Source organism: Leptinotarsa decemlineata, unplaced genomic scaffold (assembly GCF_025532065.1).
Source record: "Leptinotarsa decemlineata unplaced genomic scaffold, Ldec_3_MD MMD2_tig00004307_RagTag_RagTag, whole genome shotgun sequence".
NCBI classification, from domain to species: domain Eukaryota; kingdom Metazoa; phylum Arthropoda; class Insecta; order Coleoptera; family Chrysomelidae; genus Leptinotarsa; species Leptinotarsa decemlineata.
In genome coordinates this window covers 5,042,724-5,065,768 of record NW_027412606.1, presented here as the reverse complement: position 1 = coordinate 5,065,768, position 23,045 = coordinate 5,042,724, and the positions used below count along the sequence as shown (strand labels likewise).

General features: G+C 31.4%; 1 protein-coding gene across 1 annotated transcript; it reads left to right on the top strand.

Annotated features, from left to right (window-relative positions):
• The first annotated feature begins 3,450 nt into the window (after positions 1-3,450).
• Positions 3,451-22,643, top strand: LOC111503016 (nucleolar pre-ribosomal-associated protein 1). Its single transcript, XM_023157215.2, has 8 exons — positions 3,451-3,789; positions 3,850-4,580; positions 4,933-5,096; positions 6,469-6,682; positions 9,876-12,700; positions 15,763-16,094; positions 19,260-19,418; positions 21,461-22,643. Exons 1-8 carry the CDS (start codon positions 3,672-3,674, stop codon positions 22,291-22,293), a joined length of 5,376 nt encoding a protein of 1,791 aa, XP_023012983.2. The 5' UTR covers positions 3,451-3,671; the 3' UTR covers positions 22,294-22,643.
• The last annotated feature ends 402 nt before the right edge of the window (positions 22,644-23,045 follow it).

Below are 23,045 nucleotides of genomic sequence, written 5' to 3'. Positions count from 1 at the left end.
CTGGCCTTGAGTCACAAGTCAAATTCACAATTGAACGCGGGACAATTTTTCAAATCACATTTTGAATAATTATCTAACAAAAGATACATATATACATAGTTATTGTTTATAACTGGTATCATGTATTCTAATTATCAACAATAGAAAACGTGATCATCTCTATTTCATCTTTATAAACGAGAAACTATTAATACCGAATCAATTTAAATCACTGATGAATAATATATTCAAGAAACTTCATTGTCAGATTTTCAGTGAACAGTTTTACAAAAACGCGACACGTGTTTCCCTATACAATAGCGCGGCTATACTGTACAAACACGCCCAAAAAAGCCATATGTCCTATCTCAGTATTTTCAAGTAATATGTCAATATTTCTTGATTTTTTTGGTAAAAATGAAGTATCCACTCAAAAGAATTAATATTTTAACTTTTGCTAGAGCTAAAAAGATATTATTTGATTTCTTTGTTCTCGATTGTTGAAATTAATGAAAAACCAATAAATATTTTTACAAAAACATTCAATAAATGGCTTAATTTGATTAATGCTTTCCTTTTTGTATGGTGAACTGAAAATTTATTAATTCACTCAATTTTTTGTTTCTTATTTTAATAGGTAAATTATTCAATGCCCTTCTGCAGGTATAAAGTATCCATTTAGTGAATATAAATATTTCTATGCTGAAGTAAAAAAAAACAAAGTCAATGATGAGATTATAAACAATTCTGGAATGTTTGAGTTTAAATAATACCAACGCTCACAACTGAACTTTCTATTATTTAATAAAGAACAGCTTCAAATGTTACAGAACATATTTTAGTATTATTTTTCTTTGAGGACAATCTGAATATGGCTGTTATGACGCATATAAGAATTTATTCTCCCATGGGCTCTGTAGGTTCTTCTAGTAGAAGTAGGAGCTTGGTTGACTTGAATGTGATGAATAAAAAAATCTGCTGGATCTTTACCATGATATTCACAATTAGCTGATACATTTCGCAATAGGTCTATCATACACTTTGCACTATTCTTCGGCCAGCGTCCCTAAAAAGTATAAATCATGACCTTGAACACATAATATAAATATTAGGGAATATTCTTTACATTTACTAGTTTGAACTGCTTTGCCTGAGAACATTTTCCCACTCCACTTTTAAATTTTCTGAATGGAATACATTCCTTGTGAACTAAAACATTCTTCAAATAAGAATTTGCTCTTTGGACAGTCATATTACGAATCGTGGCAGCCACTTCAACAAGATTCTTGAATTTTACTGGAATATTAGAAGCTTTTGCTTTTACCAACTCCGAGTCACCCTCGAGGTTACATTTCAATGAGTAATGATGAGATGAGCAGCTTTTCACCATCTTAAAAAGAAAACAAGTTAAGTACAATTGACTCACATTACAAAGATTCATTCTACTTTATTAGATTTTCAAATTGTTAGAAGAGCGGGTAATCAAACATTTTTCTGATGGAAAATGGAAGGTGTTACATTTACTAAACGCCACTAATGACATCTGACGTTTACATTTTCATCAAGCCTACTCACATTTGACCTACTTATTAAGCCGTATTTTCATGAGGACTTCCCTCATGAGAAGTGAAATTCTTGTTGCTATCGCTAAGGTAACTGCATTACTTTCATTTCCCATGAAAGGGTGAATTTTGGGCAGTTCTCTAATAATGTAATGAAGATTTGTTTTACCTAAGAAGAATTTCTCTTAATTAATAAGTATTTGTATTTAATGAAAATTCAAAATGAAAATCTGTGATATTACCAGCTCTAAGATGGATGGAAAATAATATTCGTATAAATCATACAGTTTTTTGCACTTCAATAGATTTTTAATACGACCATGTGTTCCTGATTGGCGGTTGATATGTTACTGGTACAATAAGCGATATCTAAGTACGTTCCTTTTAATAATTATTATCAATTCACTTTTAAAATAACCGCTTAACAAATTACTATTGGTTTCACGTCAATCACTGATGATACCAAACTCCGATCGTGACCGCCTTCATGGATCGATTCTGAAGATCATACATAATACGACTTTTAGGTTCAAATGCCATAACAAAAAGCTTTAATTTTCATGAAGTTGAAGAATTCTAAATTAATCAAGCGTGTGTCTTGCCATACATGTATTGAATTTTAATATGGAGGTAAAGCGCATTTGAAAAATATTGAAGTAAATGTACCCGAATAGTATTTTCAACGTAGGCATTTTTTTTATATAGTTTATTTGAAAGTATGGTTGACGAACGATATTTCTTTATGAATGTCACAAGTTCGAACTACAACATTTGTTTGATTAGAGGTTTCCAACTCTCTTTGCTTGATTGAGTTATATGAGTTCTTCTGAAGATTTGTTTATATTTATCCGAATATTCGGATTTATCATGCGAATAGTATCTGCAGTCGGCTGTCATTGTCTTTCAATAATAAAAAAAATCATGATTCAGAAGTTGTTTTGTATTTTGTTCACCACCAAGAATATATATTGAGTGAATACGTTTCATAGGCGAGTCTGAAAAAATAAGAGAAAAAATGAATTCGACAGATTGGGAGTAAGTTTCATGAAAATGGCAGAAATTTAACTTGAACTGAATTGCTCAGTTAACAGTCGTTCAAACATAATATCAGTCCTAAGAATGATTGAATGAAATGGCGTCTTCCTGTAATGTTTCTTCAAAATGTCGTTGAATACAAGAATATCGTTCTGTTAGGCTGCACCACTTTGAGTGAAGACCTTTTTTCTCATTATTAATTTTTATATTAGCATTTGAATCCAGCTCCCTGATGGGGTTTAGCAGTCTTTCTGTATTCTACGATCATTAGGCTTTATTTTATGAAGACGATATGTTTGAAAAAAAATCAATATTCCAATCCATTTCTAAAGCTAATGTAAATGATAGATGTATTGAAATGTTCTTCAATTCCATAATTCATGAATGATTTTGAAATAAACTCTTTCAAACATAACCTAGCAAAAGTCATTATCAACAATTAACTTACAATACGTGAATACGTCATATGTTCATTGAGTTCAAGTTGTACTTGTTGAATCTAACTCCGGTTAGGTTACAGGTCGATTTTTATTCCATTACCAATTATATATTAAATAACTGAATATAACGTGTTGACATCAATTGTTCTGAGTGTGAAATGTATACGCGAAGAATTTGCTGGCTACAGACACTGGTTATAATGAACTTTTATTCACAGTTGTAAGTGTGAATTGTGAAAAAATAATATTACTGATTTTTGTTGACCCTCTACGCTTTCGTGAAATTCCAAGCCCAAATTTGGATTGAGTGACTTTTTTTTCAATAATGCGTGACCTTTCTACACCTTTGTACATTTGACTCGCAAAAAATTTGCAAAATTCCGAAAATCTACTGTTCGGTTCTATGCGTTCGGTTCTAATAAGAAGAAGATATTAAAGGTTATATTTTTGAGGTTAGTGTAGTAAGTTAAGTGCTTTTTGGTTAAATTTTAAATTTATTTCAGTTTTGGAGATCGGTTTATGGTTTATTCTCTATGTATATAGTACAAGTTTGGTTTCTGTAGTACCATTATCCATTCAGTCTTTAAAGAGACTGACGTATTTACCTTAATGTTGTTCTGAATAGTACTAAAACCTAAAACTGTAGTTCTTAAATATGCCTCAAAGTCATGCTAGTAAGGATTGTGATATGGACCAAGAAAAAGTGAAAAAGCCTAGGTTATTTTCTGGAAGAACATTCAGAAAACAACTGAATCAGGAAAATGGTTTGGAAGGTGAGTAAAAATATTTGTGAAAAGTTTGATGTAAATATTTATTTCCTTTGTAATTTCCAGCTATCAAGCAATTTTTGGGTGCCCTGAGTAAATCAGAAGAACATGATTATGTGCTCGAGTATTTGGAGAGCGGTGGTAGCTGTCTCGAACTACTACAAATTCTTGAGTTGGATTCTACGATACCTCCTTCATTAGTTTTTGAACTAGTAACTCATGTTCTATTGAGGATAGAAGCGAGTTTTCCGCAATACCAGAGCCTGGCATTCGAGGCATGCCGATACATTCTGAATAACTATGTAACACTTCTAAACAAAATGATGAACTTGAGTTCAACAACTCCCGAAAGAAAAGCATCCTTGAAGCTCCTCACAGCTATGGTAACATTATCTCCAACTCTCGCAAAAGATGTTTTGATACACATCAATTTTCACAGTACCACAGTTGAGCTTCTTACAAAACACACAGGAGAGAAGGATAGTGTTCGGGATCATTTCATAAAATTTGTGACAGCTTACCTGGTGGACGGTCAGTATCCAGCATTATCAATCTTACTAGAGAAGAAGGGTTTCATCAAAAGTGTAGTCAGTGGATTATTGTCTGATTCTGCTGATACATTATGTTTGGTGATATCCGCGATGAAAAACCACATATTGGAAAATCCATCTGTTTCTAAAACAACTAAAATGAAGACATTCAATACACTAGTCGTGAAGGATATAGTCAATTTATACAATTGGAAAGGACCTCAGTCAGGAAAGACACACAAGACCAATAAAAACCCAGTAGTTACGGTAAATACATAAACACTTTAGTGGGTAATAAGTATTCTGAGTAGAAATTTATTTATGTGATCATCTAGTGGGTATATCCGATAACATTCTACAAGATATTCACTTGTATGTAATATTCACCGAACTGTGCATAGGTTATATCACATCACACAGATGCTCATAAAATCTTACAACAATTTCAGAAATTTCTATACTTTTATCGTACTAATTTCATGCCCTGTGTACGCTAATAATAATCCGTTACCTAAATCTAGTGATGTTTTGAAATAAATAATGATGCATATAAATATAATTTCTCTCAGACCAATGTGCTGCTGAATGATTCATTATAAAATCAATATTTGTTTTTTAGGTGGATGAGTTTGAGAAATCTAAAGTAAGTGAATGTGTTCATGATTTCTTACTGGTTCTCTGTACGTCTCATAAATACGGAGTTATTTTCAAAGATCAGTTAGTCGGTACTGGAAAAAAGAACCAAAATGCTTTGATGTATACGGTTTTGGAGAGTCTCGATAGGTAAGATAATTAACTGAATTATTAGATTTAAGTAGTTCTTTTATTTCAATAATAAGTATTTAGCTGTGATACCTTTACATATTTAGTACTTCTCACTTCTATTGAAATTCAGAATTACACAATATGTGCATAGTCGACCCCAGGTTGGTTAAAATTATCAATGGGTATCAATTATGTGAATATTGCGACCAAATGTATACCCTTCCTAAATCCTACAATCATGTAGTTTCAACTTCAGCTTCAGAAAATACTTTACAAAATAAATATCGTGTGACATTTCTGTCTGTAAACATTCACGATCAAACTTGTTTTTAGTCTCTCAAGACATATTTCAAAGCTATCTATAGAAATATGAAAATACTACGACTCATTTCCCACTAAACTAAACAATAACAAACAAACTTAGTTATATAACTAATTAGGGTGTAATTATTTAACATTAGTTATGTTCATTTCTTATAAGGTTATGAGGGTTACCATACTTTTGCAGACAAGAAATATTGTATACATAAATAACCCCTTCTGAAAAGATACAAATTCTTATGTACTTATTATCTTTTAAAATTTGTATTTTTGTACCATCTTTACAAATTCGTTCAATTCACTTTCAACTTTCTTCAAAATTGTAAGTTTTATACGTCTATATACACAAATCGCATTCAGATATGTTTATTCTGTCAAATCATCTTCTTTGGAAGTGCCATCAATCTGTCAGTAACTATATATTATTCAATAAATTTATGGATGTAGCCGTTACTATGTGGTAATAAATCATAATGAACAAGAGAATTTAAACTTTCTATATTTTTTACCACTTTTACTTATAACTAACGTTACTGCAGTTTCGTCCTATAAAGACATTTTCAAACTTATACATTAAACTTTAACCATTCTCTTTTCTTCATATATTATCCCTCTTCTATTCAGAAATCAGCATCATTTTCAGATTTCAACATTCGAACAACTAATTGGCTTTTTCTTCAGAAACATTTAGAGACTGTTCCTTACGTTCAGTTGTCTGCTTACTGACAATTCTAAATATTTCATATTTTCTTCTTTAAACATTTATACAATTTTGTTAACATATTATTAATATTTCAAAGTAGGTTACACAATGTATGATTGAAAACTCATCCCTAATTATGAAATAAATTGGATTGGATTTATCATTCTATCATAATGGCCGCTATGATAGTTATATGAACAAAAGTTGAGAAGCCCCCCTGGGAAGACTTCATCTTTCAAGTATGAAAGTACATTCAAAATTGCTTCTTCCATTGACAAAATAAAGATGTTCAACAGTTGAATATATAATTGAAATATTTTTTTCAGTTCATCATTGTATAGTATAAAATTTCTTATGTTTTTTCAGGCCTTGGGAACACTCATATGCATCTGAATTAGTAACAAAAATTTGTGGAGCTTGTCCAGATTTAGTAAAAACAATGTGGGGTAATCTGAAGCCTTTTTTAGAGCCAAGAATGTCCCAAAAATGGTTGAACGCTTTAAAGTTTTCCAAAAATCTCATCCTAGAACTGAAACCGACTTGTATAGACTATTGTGCCGAAAACCTCAGTGTGATGCAGGTAAGTTCAACTATGCCACAAAAATCAACAAGTTATATTGGTTTTGTATTTGAATACTATTAATGTAACATTGAAATGTTTTTTTTAATATAAAGTTAATGAAATTAGTTGGCACCAACGGTGAGGGTTTCAAAATCATTGTCACAAAACCAGAACAGGATCAATAAAAAACGAAGAATACTGAGAATATATACCTGGTAACACTTAAGGGAATATTTTTATAAACAAATCGTCTGAAAAAGGAATAAGAGTCAGCTCAAAATTATTGAAATGATCATTTAAAGGACTTCTGAACAAAATAGGAAAAGATACCATTGCACTGGAGCCAAGTGATTCAGTGGACAATTCATATCAAGTCTCAAGAGTATGGGATATATTCATTAACGCACCTGTGCAAACTTGTAGAGACAAGATTGTTGGGAAGGGTGTCATCAAAGATAGTAAAACGCAATGAACCCATGAGGCTTCAGTGTTTTCCAAAATTTTCCTCACAACCTGACAGTATGCTGTCAACGTTGGCTATTCGTTTGATACTTCAATCTATCTATCTTTGATTTATCATGATTTTAAAATATGTAGGAAAGGCACGTTTTGGCTTTCTACTTCTCCATCTTCATATAAAAAATGTGGGAATCTTCCAACAAAAAGGAAGAAAGCAATTAATTCCAAAATAAACTCTTTACAAAGTTGAGATAATGCAAAGAAACAACTTTTATACACAAAACTGGAAGAAAAAGCTCTCTCCAAAACAACTACTTTCATATAAACCTTTGATTGTATTAACTTACCAAGAACGATCTCTACTTTAGTGAAGGACTCTATTATTTATAATGGTTGCAAGATGTTCAAGATCGTTTACCTGATTTTATAAGAGAAATTAACACTTCAGATAATTTTAAAAAGCTGTTTATTTTTTGCCGTGTAGTCCTCCGTATCATACTTTGGAAATATTTTATGCAGATACCTTTTAATTAAATGATTTTTTTTATTGCTAAGGATTTTGGACTCAATTCTCCTTTATACAAATGTGCCAGAACCCTTTGTTTTACTTGTTTTCTTCTTTCGTATGTTGACTGACTAATTGTAGCTTTCAGTTTTTAGTGTTTGCTTTTTCCAAAAATATCCCATGTTTTTTTGCTGCACAAATTCTTCATATACGGTATAAGAGGTAACACTTATAATTGGTTTAACTCATATCTCAAAAACAGAAAGCAGATAGTACAACTCAACCAGAAAAACAAAACAGTTAAATCAAAGGCTTGGCTACATCGATAGGCGTCCCGCAGGGTAGAAATCTTGTGCCAATACTATTCATTATTTCTATCGATGATGATCGATAACAATGTAAATTCTGCTCATCTGATTAACTATGCTGATGACACCAATCTCCTGCTGACTGGTGCCACTTTACCAGATATAATCAAGAATGGATGTGACGTAATCAAACAATGCAAAGAATATTTTCTTGAGAACAAGTTATTTCTAAATGAAGGAAAAACTGACTGCCTCATATTCATCAACAATTTGGAAACGCCACATCATGTAACAGTTGGTAATGAAAAAATTATTTGCAATACGTCGGTGAAGTTTCTGGGCATCAACATTGATGATACTTTGAGTTGGACAATTCAGATTGACAATATATGTAATGGATTGTCTTCAGTAATTTATGGGACGAGAGTACTTAAAAAATATGTTGATCTCGAAGAATTATTAACAGTATATTATGCAAATGTCTACCCTATCTGGGATCTAGGAATAACAGTTGGGGTTCAAGTAATGAATTATGTAGAGTTTTTCTGTATCAAAAAAAGTGATACGAGTACTTTTCAATAAAAATTCTAACTGCTCACCCAAATCTTTTCGAGAAACACCCCATAAAACCCTTTTTTATGAAAAATGATTTTGCGTATCCCATTTACACAAATGCTCTGTATGAGCGTAGAACCATGTACCAAGCGATGAAATTCTATAACAGAATCTCCCAAAATATATGCAAAATTGATGTTGTAAGCAGATTTCTGAAGTCTTTGAAAGAATTCTTACTCGATCAGGAAGGAGCCCTACAGTATCGAGGAACTTTTTCAAGGTGTGTAAAGATGCAAAAGTTTCATTCAAATGGATTTTTTTATTTAAAAATTTTAGTCAATGTGTAATGCATCTAAAAAAGTAATGTATTTTAATTTTTTACCATTTACTTCTATATAACTATTTATTAAAATTCCTTGTGCTGATTTTCAACTTATACAGTCTATATTCTTGAAATGTTTGTAGGTTTAAGATTTTCTATTTTGTGACGTACTTTTACAGACAACGTATTTTGCCACTGTTTTCATGTAGGACTACAAATACCCTGAAGTAAATGAATATTATTTATCTATCTACACATTGGATTACACAGAAAAAAAAATACTTCCAAAACAACTAGATACTTTTATATGAACATTGAATTATTTATATAAAAACACTTTTTCCTTTTCAGTTTGTACTCCATACATTCTGATTCAATTCCATACGAATGTTTGGAGTACAAACTGAATAGAAAAAAGTGTTTTTTGTATAATTCAATGTTCATATGAAAGTAGTTTTTTCGAGAGGACTTTTTCTTCTAGTTTGTGTCTGAAAGTTACTTCTATGCATATCTTTGTATGGAGTTTATTTTGAACTTAATTGCTTTCTTCCTTTCTTTGAAAGATTCCCACATATTTTTTTTGTATAAAGATGGAGAATTTGAATTGAAGGGGTTATATTTTTAGGAGTGATTAATTTTTGGGAAAGAAAGTTTTCGGTTTTCTACTACTCCATCTTGATACAAAAAAAAAGATGAGGGAATCTTTCAAATGGAGAATTTGTTTTTGATTATTCGCAATTTCTTGAGTGGATGTAAATTCGAATGGAGCTTTGACAGTTTATATGTATAACTATTTGATAACTCTGTAACTGGGGTTTTCAACAATTTTTATGTGCCATTGACTGAAGTGCAGTGTAATTTTGTAACAGCAACACGCAATGTAGACCCATAAAGAATTTCTACTTTCCAAGTCATTCTAAATCATTTGAGATGCATTTGATATATCCTCTGACCATTTTAAAACTTTCATATTTTGTGTTACAACTAAATAAATTGATCTCAATATTCATGATTTGTATAAAATCGATTTTGTTGTTGACTGATTTATTTATTTATTTACAGCTCTTTCAGATTGTGACGTGCTTGGTATCTCCTCTCCCAATTATAAAGATGATCGTTCCTGAAAATAATAATTTCGAGAGTTGTTCCGTTAAACAAAATGTTCTATCATTACTTTCGGAAATGCTCAGATCGGTGGAAAGCTATATGGAACATTTCCAAAAACTTCTCAGTGCAGAAGATTATAAAAAATTAAAATTCAATTTTTCCATATACATATCGAAACATTTCCCAGGTGGAGTAGACGTATTAAAAGATTGGGAAATAGTTGAGTCACCTGCAGCATCAAAGATGGAGCTTCTGGAGGTTATTTTCGATATATTTGATAGTTATAAAAATTTAAGCCCTGCGTTGTTGGATAGTTTACATTCTGAAAATATTGATTTATCGAAACTATTGAAAAGATTGGACAAACTCTCCGATGAATCAGAAAATTCAACGTTACGAGTAAAAATGATCAACACATTTATTGACCTTGACAGCTCAAAATTCTCTATAGAGTCTAAATTATTTTCAGTTGTCGTACCCCTACTTTTGAAATATTATTATCACGATACTAATTCGAATGCTCTGGCAGTTTTGAATAAATTGTTTAAGAGTACAGGAATTTTTGATGGGTGTTCATACGAAATCAACATTTGGATAAATGCAGTATCAAATTTGAAAGACTTCGATGAAACTCTCCCTAAAAACCTTGTAGCTATTTTGAAATTAACTAGCCTCAATATCTCAAAATATATACAGGAGATTTCTTCAATGCAATCGGAAAACTCTAGAACCAGAGATTATTCAGCCATTATACAAAATCTGTTGGATATCAACATGGCATCAGGCAACAAAAAGGTATTGATCAGGCACAGATATTTGAGCCCGATGATTCTCGGTTTATGTGAATATTTTTCACAAATAGAGGTAACCAAATCACTGAAAATATATTCAAGTTTTGTGTTGATGAATCTGCTACATATGCAGACTCAAATTGAATCAATAGTTCAAATAATCTGTAGAAATGATTTTTCACCTAAGAGTTTGAAAGATTATGCCTCTTGTTGGCTTGAATGCCAGAATGTTCAGAGTTTGAAAAAACTCAAAGGAAAATCTGATATATTTGAACAGTTCAGCGAAGAGATGTTGTTTGGGAAAATGGATGATTTTTTGAAGGGTATAGAAACAGACCAATATTCAGACTTACTATTGAATTTGTTAGACGCTTGTATGTTTTATTTTTGTAATTTATCAATTAACAATTCTCTTACTAACGATACATTCGAGAACTACCAGAAATTTGTCAAGTACGTCATTAATAAACAGGCCATGACTGATATTTTTCTCGAAAGGCTTCTGGGCCATCCAATTTTATTGTATAATGTTTCTTTTCTCTCTCTGGATGATGCAATACCTGCAAACTTCATTACTAAATTTATAGTCATTATATTTAAGTATTTGTTGGAAGTAGGTTGCACCCTTGGTGGTTACCTAGAAGTTTATAGGGAAAAGTTACTCAGTTCAATTTTGAAAATATTCAAAAAACCTCATAAATATAATCATATATCATCGAATTTCAGAGAGGTATTACAACTTCTCGGTTTGGACTACCATGATTGTTATGTTATACTTTCTAATTTATCGACTTCTTTCGAAAAGTATCAGAACTGTCGTATAGTATTAGATATTCTGACTTACACTCTGAATAAAATTTCTACCGCTTGTAAAAGAAATTCTGATTTGAAGCCGTTACATGAAGATATTATTGAAAATTTGACGTCACATTTTGTTGGTTCAATAAAACATCAGGAAACTGAATTATCTGAATTATCATTAGCTTTTCTGAAGTATTTCAAAATGTTTCCTCATAATGTGAAGAATATCAACCCACAACTGTTTGCAAGCATTGTTCAGTTGAAGGATTTCAATAGAGATAATGTCGCACTCGCCACTTTTCTGTTGGAGCGAAATAACAGTAACTTTGCTTATGTGATAGATAATTTGGATTCCCTTTGTGAAAAAAAAGGAATATTTCTACCGTTTCTGAAAGTATTAGTGGGGAAAGATATAGATGAAGCGAAAATTGAATATATATTTGAGAAACTTGAACCATCTCTGAACAAGGTTTTACAAAAGCCTCAGAAGGCAGGTCAACATTTTCATCATCATTACGAAGGGCTTATGGTTTTGATAAAGAAATGTATGCCGATTGACAAATGCAAAATTATTTTTGGGAAAGTACAAAAATATGAAGTTTCTGAAATATTTCATGCCAATTTACTCAGCGCTGTTTGCAATAAAGCTCTGAGTGGTGGTATTGATAGTAAAAATGTCAACAGTATAATCATGACATACGTGCATTTACAACTCAATTTGTTCAAGAGGAATTTGAAAGTGGAAGAGGATATTCCCAAAGTACAGGGCATATCCTCATTATTCAACGATATATTGCATAACTTGAAACCAATTATAGTAGACAAAGATATGAAAAGTACGTCCAAAAGTGAATCTGTTCAACTGTACTGCAAGTACTGTTTGAAATTCGGAGTGGCCGGTCATTCCATATTTCTGAAGACTCTGACTAGTTTACTAGATGTCTTGGGCAGTTTTCTGGAAGAAGAGGATGGCAAATTCATCATGGAAATGTTAGTTTCACATTCGGAATTTTTGGAGGTTGTTCTAGGAGAAGATTCCGAAGTTAAACATGAAATACTATCGTTGTTTTTGGTTTTATGCCAAAATTGGGACACATTGATGCAGAGAAATCATATTCCTGTACTGTTATCCAGCTACCGAGCTACCACTAACAATTGCGATAAGGTGATATTGAAGCTTTTGAAGATGTAAGTACCACACAATTATAAGTTATAAATCAGCAACATGGATTCAATCGTGGTAGATGTACCAGTATAAATCTGCTCATTTATCAACACTTCACAATAAATACCTTCGAAAGTAGACACCAGGTTGATTCTATTTACACAAATTTTTCAAAGGCATTCGACCGAGTGAATCACAATTTGTTGTTGCATAAACTAAACGCTTTGGGTATTCAGGAAAACATTCTGAAATGGATTAAAAATTATCTTGCCTGCAGAGACCAATATGTAAAATATGGTAACTTATTATTTTCCTCAATCACAGTTTTATCTGGGGTACCGCAGGTATTTCATTTAGGGCCATGTAAATGACTTAAATGTTGTTATTTGCTGTTTGCTGATGATCTGAAGATGTTCAAAGTTATTCATGACTCGTCTGATACTGAATTATTACAATACAATTTATCTAACTTTGTATCACAGTTCTATCTGGTGTATCGCAGGGATCTCATTTAGAGCCATTACTGTTCAACCTATTTGTAAATGACTTGAATGATGTCGTTTGCTGATGATCTGAATATGCTTAAAGTTACTCATGACTCATCTGATACTGAATTATTACAGTAAGATTTATCTAACTTTGTACGCTGGTGTGTAATGTATAATTGGTTAATGCCTTCATGGGTTGATTAGAATGCCAACACAATTACCAAATGTGACTCAGTTCATAATTATATTTAATTTTGATGTACCTACGATTTCAATCATATAATCGACTGTTTCAATCTATATATTTAGATTTTATTTTATTTTATCTATCATATTTATTTTTTATTTTTATTATTGACTTGTTCTATGTCATCATGTTATGATCGTTATGAACGAATAAATATTATTATTATTATTATTATAAACTTATTGCAATTGAATATAGACATATGTCATAAATTTACTTTTTTTCAAAAATAGTCTATACAAAATCTAAACAATCGGAACTGGAAACAACAAATACAATCAGAGATTTAGGTATCACTCTTGACTGAAAAATGTCTTTGAAACTCCATATTGCAAATATTACTTCTAGAGCACTAAAAATGTTGGGTTCCACTCTTAAATCTGCAGAAGAATTATCTTTCTCTTCCTTAAAAATCTTATACATATTCCTCAATTGTTATATCGAATATAACTTCATAATTTGGTTTCCTCTTATATAATGTAATAATAATAATAATAATGAATTTATTCAAGCGAAGACATAAAATACAATGTTACAGGCACGCAAAATATGTGAAATACATTTATACGATACATTGGTTACAATGACCCTAATTTATTCTGAACAAATTCAAGAAATGGATATTGATATGCTTGAAAGTGTTTAAAAATAAGTTTTTAAGGTACTCTGCATACAAACTGGGATATCATATTGGTGAATATAACTATGAAACTAAATTAGACATTCTAAACTTGAATACTCTGGCTCATAGAAGATTAGAATCAGATCTTATGCTAATTTACAAAATAATGAATGGTATCGTTATTTTCCCGGATCTTGTTGAACTTATAAATTTGAATGTGAATCCAAAGACAACAATGAATTCAGAAATCTTCAAAGTACCTTTTCATTTTACTAACTATGGCCAAAATGAGTCTATAGGTAGAATTTTGAGACTTGTTAACATTTGCTAACACAATGTGGATTTACAAATTTTCATTTCTTCTTTGGAAGACAGTGAAAAAATTGTAATTGATTGGCTTATTTTGCTTTTCTTTTTTCCCCTTACATTTAGCTGATAGTTATAGTACATATATTATGTGTATTTGAACATCTTTTAAGTTCAACATGATATTCCGAATTTCGTGAAGCGGTAATTTTTTTATTGATTCAAATTTTACAGTATTCAATTCAAAAAATATCCATAATAATTTTCTAAGTGATATCTCGGAGCCCTACAAAGAGTATATATTTCACTCAATATCACTGGTATCAAATTTTTCAAAAATTTTAGATGTTAGAACAAAAAAGATATTGTGTGAAACCTTAGTGTTGAGCCACTTTAACTTTGCAAATATGGTGTATTACTCTAGTTTAACCAATCACGATCAAAATCGTATTCAGATTGTTCAAAATGCATGTGCCCGGTTCATTTATGGAATAAGGAAACGTAACTCAATTTCTCATAAAATTAAAGAATCGAATTGGTTAACTATGAAACAAAGATGGTTACTACAGACAAGTTGTTTTAAACATAATGTAATTCAAACGAAAGTACCATACCAGATATCGATACCGCCTTACCCCTCCAATACACCATACTTACTATATCAAAAATCGTTTCTTTATAATGTAACAAAGATCTATAATGCCATTCCTGACTCGTTAAAAACCATGAATAAATCTGTTTTCAAGTACTCACTGAGAAACATGTTATTTGAGGATAGACTTCAAATATAAGTGTTGTGCCACGAAAGCAAGAGTTAAAAGTCTGATCAATAATAATTGATGTGCTTTCTGCCTTCAAGCCTCTCCCTTTGTTTTCTTGTTTTGTTTTTATCACTTCCTTTGGAACCTTCATGATCTAATTACTGTTAGCACCCTAGCATTAATCTGATTCTCATTCACGCAGTTAAAAACATTTATATTACTATTATTTTTGATTTGTAAATAATATATATTTTTTCGTGACTTCAAGTTACACTTGTAAAGCCTGTGAACCTCTAGATTCAGATTTGTTTTCTCTTCTCTTATTTTTTTTCTCTCTTTTCTTGTTCTCTTTAGTTTTGTTTTAAGGGTTGAATGGAAGAGCAGTCACCAGTATCCTTGGATAGGGGCGACTGAATTCCGCCCTTACACACTATTATGGGATATAGTATTGTATTATCGTATTATAATTAAGTGTGAATAAAGACATATTATTATTATTATTATATTTTGTACCAGTCAAATATTTTTCATGGAAATTGGGTGTTAAATCATGCAACTTCAAAAATAAATATATAAACGATTTTTAATGTCAATGATAAATAAATTGATCCACTTAGTAACTGTGTTAAACTTACCATGTTTTGTTTATTTCACTTTTTAGGTATGAATCGAAACCAGAGCAGACACATTTCTACGATTTCAAACCATTCTTGTGGGGTAGAGTAGCTGCCAATCATTATTCTGTCAGACGTCAAATCGAAAACTCATTATGGAGACAACCCAGAATGGGAGATGTTCTTGATATACTGCAGGAGGACTATGTTCTCTCCACATTAGTGAATTATCCATTGAAAGAACACTTAATCACCGATGATACAAATGTTTCGAATCAAACTACAAATAAATGCTACGATTTGATGTTCCTCTTGCCACTTTTTAGTCAACTCTTGGCACCAGAGCAGCAGGTTCAGACATATAAATTTACTAGATCAGGTATGTACTGTAGAAAAAATCTTCAAAAAGAAATCTTTATCATTTAAGTTTCAATTATGGAAACTCATTTTTCAATTCAAATGAAATACCCGAAACAAGCCCTTTTTCCAAACACGAGAACTGCAACACCCTTCTCGACAAGCGTTTCACCAACCAAGTGTGCGTTTTCAGGAGATGAAGTAAACTGATTCCCAACTCTAAAAATTGTCTATTTATTATTATTAATTCCTTTATTTAGCATAAGCTAACATACAATATGTTTGATCGTAAGTATCATTAGGCTAATGTCAAAATATTCAATCAATGAATTACAAATATATACATATATATGACTGGTTACAATCACAAATAATAAACTTCAACAACTCATATGAAATATCCACACATAGGTGAGCAACAAAGGTAAGACAGAATTATTGATACAGATACAAAGCAACAAACACAACACTTTAAAAACCTTGGAATAGTAATGAAGTTATTGAACTCAGGAGAAATAACAATAAAATAAAATGAAATCAAAATCACTTGCCCCTTATGTGCATTTTCAACCTTTCCTTGAATTGACTTATCGAATTACAATCTTTGATACCATGATCAAAATTATTGAAAGCCAACATTCCTGCATGATAAATAGATTTTTCAGTACACCTCTTATTTTTGGTTCCTGCATGGATATTTCGGTTGATTCTGGTATTATAATTATGATTATTTTCATTGTATGTTATTTTTCTGGTCAAGTAGTTCGGAGCTAGATGGTGATTCATCTTTTATATCAGTACCATCGTTTTGATAGTACACATAGTCTTTTAATGGCATCTATTTCAATTCTTTCAAGATGGCATGTCTCTTGGTACACCCAGTATGATTCTCATGGCTCTATTTTGTTGCTTTTAAAGTTGATCCAACTAGTATTAAAGAACAGAAAGTAAGATATGGTAAAACTAATGTATTATAATATATTATAGAAATAGAAACCGTTATTGCGACGAAATATCTTGGAGTCTTAATTGATAGAGGCTTAACATTCAAAGAACACGTACAGGAGGTAATAAAAACTATCTCAAGAAATGTTAGCTTTCTAGGAAGGATTTCGCCAACACTTACAAAATCTACAAAAATTATAATATATAACACACTTATATTACCACATTTTACATTTTGTGCATCGATAACATATACTGCCAATAAAAATGAAATGGATAGATTACAAAAACAGCAAAACCGAGCCATGAGGATCATATTAAGAAAACCAAGAGAGACACCAATCAAAGCAATGCTGAAGGAATTGCAATGGATGGCTGTGACACATCTCATATATTACTATACAATGATAATGATATATAAAATGAATAATCACCTATCACCGACATACCTGAGTAGGCATATTGAATACAATGAGAATCATCATCACTATAATACAAGAACGCGTAATAACATATATGTAGGAGTTAAAAATAAAAAATGTACTGAGAAATCTATTTACCATGCAGGAATGTTAGCTTTTAATAGCTTGAACAAAAATATTAAAGAATGTAGCACTCTTGCATTATTCAAAAGAAAGTTGAAGAGTCATCTATTGAGTGAATGAACTAGCCTTTATATAATATAAATTTTGACTGTAAAATTTTTTTTTTGTATTCTATATTTGTATTTTGTTTGTGTTTTATATTGACTAACAACTGTGATATTTTAAGTAGATGTTGTATATTTATTGTAGTACTCATACTTTGAAATTTTATTCTTGAGTTTAGTTGACTAACACATTGTGGTGTCGTATTTTATTATAGATGTATTGTATTAGCAGTTTCATTGCTAAATAAAGGATTTATATAAATTGTATATTTCGACCATCTAGATCGGCTAGGTGATACTCTCACCAGAAAATTGACCCTATTGGTAATAGTTTTTATCACATTCAATACATGTTCTTTGAATGTTAGTCCTTGGTCAATCAATACTTCCAAATATTTCACAACTGTTACACTTTCAATATCCTTATTAGCAATCTTTATACTAATTACTCTATTTTTGATTTCGTCATAACCTGTTTTATTACTCAGTGAGAAATTTTGTCTTTTCACTATTCAGTTTAAGAGTGTTGAGGTTACACTGTCGACTAACTCTGCAGAGTATCTACCAACTCATTAACATTACAGGAACAGTAGTATATTAAGATGTCATCTGCAAACAAACTAATTTTGCACTCAGAGATGTCGAAAACAAGGTCATTCATATATCTAACAGGGTACCTTCACTTTAAAGTTCCCTCTAATTTCAACAGAATGATTCATAAAAAGGTGAACAATGAGCTTTTCGGAATAAGACCTTTGTCACTTTGCTATTTCCAGGCTTTTGAAAAAGCACCCAGAAATCTAGTGTTGTGTACGGATCTCAACAGTTTCATACAGTTTTCATTTGTTCTATAGCTGTTCTCCAAGGCGTGTTGGACAACACTAGACTTTTCTGGTCTCCAAAATTAGATATGTGCTGGGTGTTCTTTGAAACGAGTTTCAATAGCTCTCTCAATCTGGCTGACAAATTTTTTGTCACAGCGTATTTCATATATCTACTACTTTTAATATTCCAACATCTTGTCTTCATTTGTTGAAGTGAACAAGAAGTTTTGAAGGCTACTATTCAAAAAGTTGTCTTGCACTCGGAATTAGTCTTGGATTAATCTCCGAACCAACCTCCTGACTAATTCGTCTCTTCAACTCGATGTGTACCCATTTATAGTCATAAGAAAAATTCTGAATATCAGTAACTGCCTTCTCACGATTTTCTGCCTTTCAAGGAGATAGGCGTAATCTCACTTTAGTTATTGCTTAAAAAAACTATGAGATAACTGAAAAATTTTTGGTTCGCTTTTCCATTTCATATTTCCTCTTGTTAACTATTTGTATCTGTTGAAATCTGTTTTTTCGTTAAAGAGCTGTTGCCCCCCCCCCCCCTCAAAAGTCGAAACTTGTGGGGGCTAAGGATAAACGAGGTCTTACCTTTCAACGTGCAATTCCTAGCATGGGTTGGGCAACAGGCAGTAAAAATCGATCGTCTTGCCTCTCGGATCGAACCATCGTTTCATCTGACGGTCAATTCAATCAGTTGAACAAACCACTTATGCCAATCCAACCGGCTACTGGCTATACATATCATTTTTTATTTTAGGTGCGTTAAGTCTTACAGTGGTAGGCTTGAGTAGTGAGGATGAAGAAGTGAGGAAAGCAGCTTGTCATGTTTTGGCCAGATTTCATTATCATGTAGATGCAAGACAAAGCGGTAAAGATAACTTACTCTGGATTCGATATGTGGAAGCTGTTTGCAAAGGTATGTGAATATTCAAAACATCTTTCTATCATCGAAAAAAAAAATAAGTAGAAAGTTATGCTATAAGTTGCTTAATCATATTCTCACCTCAAACTTTATACAATCTCTACTAAAAATGGAAATGTAAGTGAGCCGCAGATGTAAAATAGAAAAATTTGTTTCATTTTAAATAGTGATTTCAATCAACCATTCTGTACCGATATTCAGTTTTGGTATGACAGATTATTAACTTCGTACAGTGATTTGACTAATGACCAATGTAACAAAGTCAATATATTCAGTCAAAATAGTTTTCTTGAGAAGAATGCCTGGTTCTTTCATCACCTATTCAAATAATTCAGTTTTCTTTTGGTCTTGTAGTTATTTTGATTGCAGAAGGTTTTATAGGAAATATGTTATTATTTGTACATTGGTTGCTAACAACATTGAACACAACAAATTAACTGGTTTAGTGATCCAATAATTATTTTCAAGAAGAGTTAGTTGGGAAACAGGATCAATTTTTCTTAAGAAAAACAATTGTTTCCTTGCCAACGTTTCAAAGACCAACCTTTTCTGAGAGATAACTTTTCAAAACACAAATTTAACGGTAAGATCAACATTATAAGAAATTTGAAATCAGGAGAAATTGTCATTTCCAATCTCGAGATCCATAACAAAAACCTCAATTGATCGAGTATTATCTGGTAAAAAATAATATTCTAAGGCCCCTTATACGAGAAATAATTAAAGAAAGAAATGTCTCTTCCCAAAATACAAGAGTCAACACCAAATATCACAAAATACCATATGTAGAAAAAGTGTCTGAAAAACTTGAAATATTATTTGGTAACGAACATATAAAAGTCACCTGCAACTAACACTAAAACACTGCAAGACTTACAATTCAACACATGCTATTTTGGTCAAACCAGGCGATATACAACACGAGTTTCAGAACACATGAGAGACTCTAAGAAAATTCGATATAAAAAACCCCATAGCCCTTGTTGAACATGAAAGGAAACATGGATATATTTCTTACTTTGAAAATCCGACTATTCTAGATGTTCAACCATATTTATCCAAAAGATTTTTGAGCAAAATGATACATATCCTCAAACACGACAGTGTTAACACTAGAAGGGATGTCAATGGCCTTAATACAGCATATTTTAATTTGACCAGTAGAATACGTAAATATTCCACTCTTTTTTCATTCTCCTTTTTTTCTGTCAATGATTGAAGAGACACCACCTTATCAGTATCATAACTAAAGCTATTCTTTTGTTTCATATCTTTGTGTAGTGTTCTTTATTTTTTTAATGTATCTAAAATGTCTGATGTTGATAAAATCGTTATATTTTCAACATGCTCCTTCTCCATGAGTAATACAATTAAGAATTCATGATTCCTCGTAAAATTGAAATGATAACAGTTATGAGTTTTGCGGCAGGTATGTTTATGAAAATTCATTGTTAGAGAGCCCTGAAGAAGAATTCAATTAAATTCGAAACGTTGAAAAAAAGTTGTTTTTTTTAAAAAGAAAAATTGATTCTGCTACCCAACTAACCCTTCTTCAAAATTAAACAGATCATATAAAATAATTCTGCTTATGTATATACCAGTGAGGGTGACAGTGTTCCATGTAAGTGCAATTTATTACCATTCATTCAAAGTAGAACTCATGTGAATGATATCTGATTTTTATTCCACAACGAATGTTTGAAATACAAACTGAGTAGAGAAAAGTATCTTCTGTATAATTCAGTGTTCATATAAAAGTATTTGTTTCGAAAGAATTATTTTCTTTCGTGTAATTCAATGTTTATATGAAAGTAGCTGTTTCAGGAGGACTTTCTTTCAGTTTGTGTCTGAAAGTTACTTCTTTGCATGATCTACACATCCATGTATAGAGTTACTTATTTTCAAATTGATTACTTCCTTCCTTTCTTTGGAAGATTCCCTCATCCTTTTTTTTGTATCAAGATGGAGTAGTAGAAAGCCAAAAACTTTTTTTCCCATAAAATATAAAATAATTTATTTATCTTCAAAACTTTCAGGTACAGCAATCCTCCCTAACTTCAAACTGAACAATTTTGCAGCGATTTATTTGGCAAGGATGGCACTTCTGTTGACTCAACCCAACCATGTCATGTACTTGCCCCTCTCACAGCACCTTACTGCAAAATCAGCTTTAGATTTCAGTACCGTACCTGAACTGTATACATTTTTACATAGCTGTGACGTAAATTACAGAGACCATCGACGCTTTACTCTGGAGTTACTGAAAGACGGCTTGCGAACTGAAAAAGATCTGGTTGATTTCATGAAATCAATGGCTTTCAAATTAGTTTCTGAACTTTTCTCCAGCTCAGCTTCAGATTTAGAAACAAAGCTAATGATTTTAGATGTAATGTTGGTTGTTTGTAGAATTCCTCTTGGTGTGAAAATACTGTGTGAAGGTCATTCTTTTTTAACGCAGATCTATAACTTAGTTTGTATAATTTCAGAGAGTAAAATGCAGGATCTGCACCGAATACATTCAGAAAAAATTCATCACATTCTTATTAGCATTCTAAGAGTAATGGAAGATAAACACACAAACTTAATGATTTTCAATATTTTGAGAATCATTCCTGGTAACAACTCATTTGAAATGTTAACGAAAGATTCTGAGAAATTATATTTTGAAATGATATACATTATAGAGAATAGGTTTCCCAAATTTATATCTAAAACATATGTTGATAGCGTCGTCAGTATAAGCAAGGATTCATTTTCTAGGTATTTGATCGACTATGGTTGTGAATTTATAAATGTTGAAGACCTAGAATCAAATTGTGAATATTTTTACTTGAGACGAATAGTGTTGGACTTTATAAAAAATCGTTAATATCAAATCAATAGTGGATGGTAGATCGAAATTGTTAATACTATTTTTCTTGTGAAAAGGAAAGATTACTGATGATAAGAAGTGGTCAGTTGACTCCAGAGAATATGTACAGTTTTTAATGATGAAGTGTTTCGTGTTGTTCTGGAACATTATGATTTGTTGATTACACCATTCAATATTTTGAAATATAACAGATTATATGTACAATCTTATCCTGTATTGAATAATTTTATACCTATCCTTATGTCCTTAAGGAACTATTGTTATTAAACTTTTATAAAATTGAGAATTGAAGTTGTGCCTATACTTTTTTTATCGTTTCATTCGTGAAATATATTTTTGTTATATAATTTGATTTTTTATTGTGTTGATATTATGTATCATTCGTCTCAAAGGTTAGAGTTAGCCTCTTCTCCATTTGATCAATATTGTTACTAACCTGATTTGTATGTAGAAGAGCCCAAAATTTTCAAGAATTTTATGTCATTTGTGATTATGTTGACATCCATTTCTACAATTGATCCTGATTATAAAAATGCATATAAGGAGATAAAGAGAAATTACGTTAATCACTTGGAATCTGCAAAATATGTCTATTATAGAAATAAAATTTTTGAGTCGGATAATAAATCCAAAACGATGTGGCAAATTATTAGATAAGTGACAGGTGCATCCCAAACCGTACAATTTGAATACGATAATCCATGCGAGGTAGCAAATAGCTTCAACAAATACTTCATCGAATCTGCTCC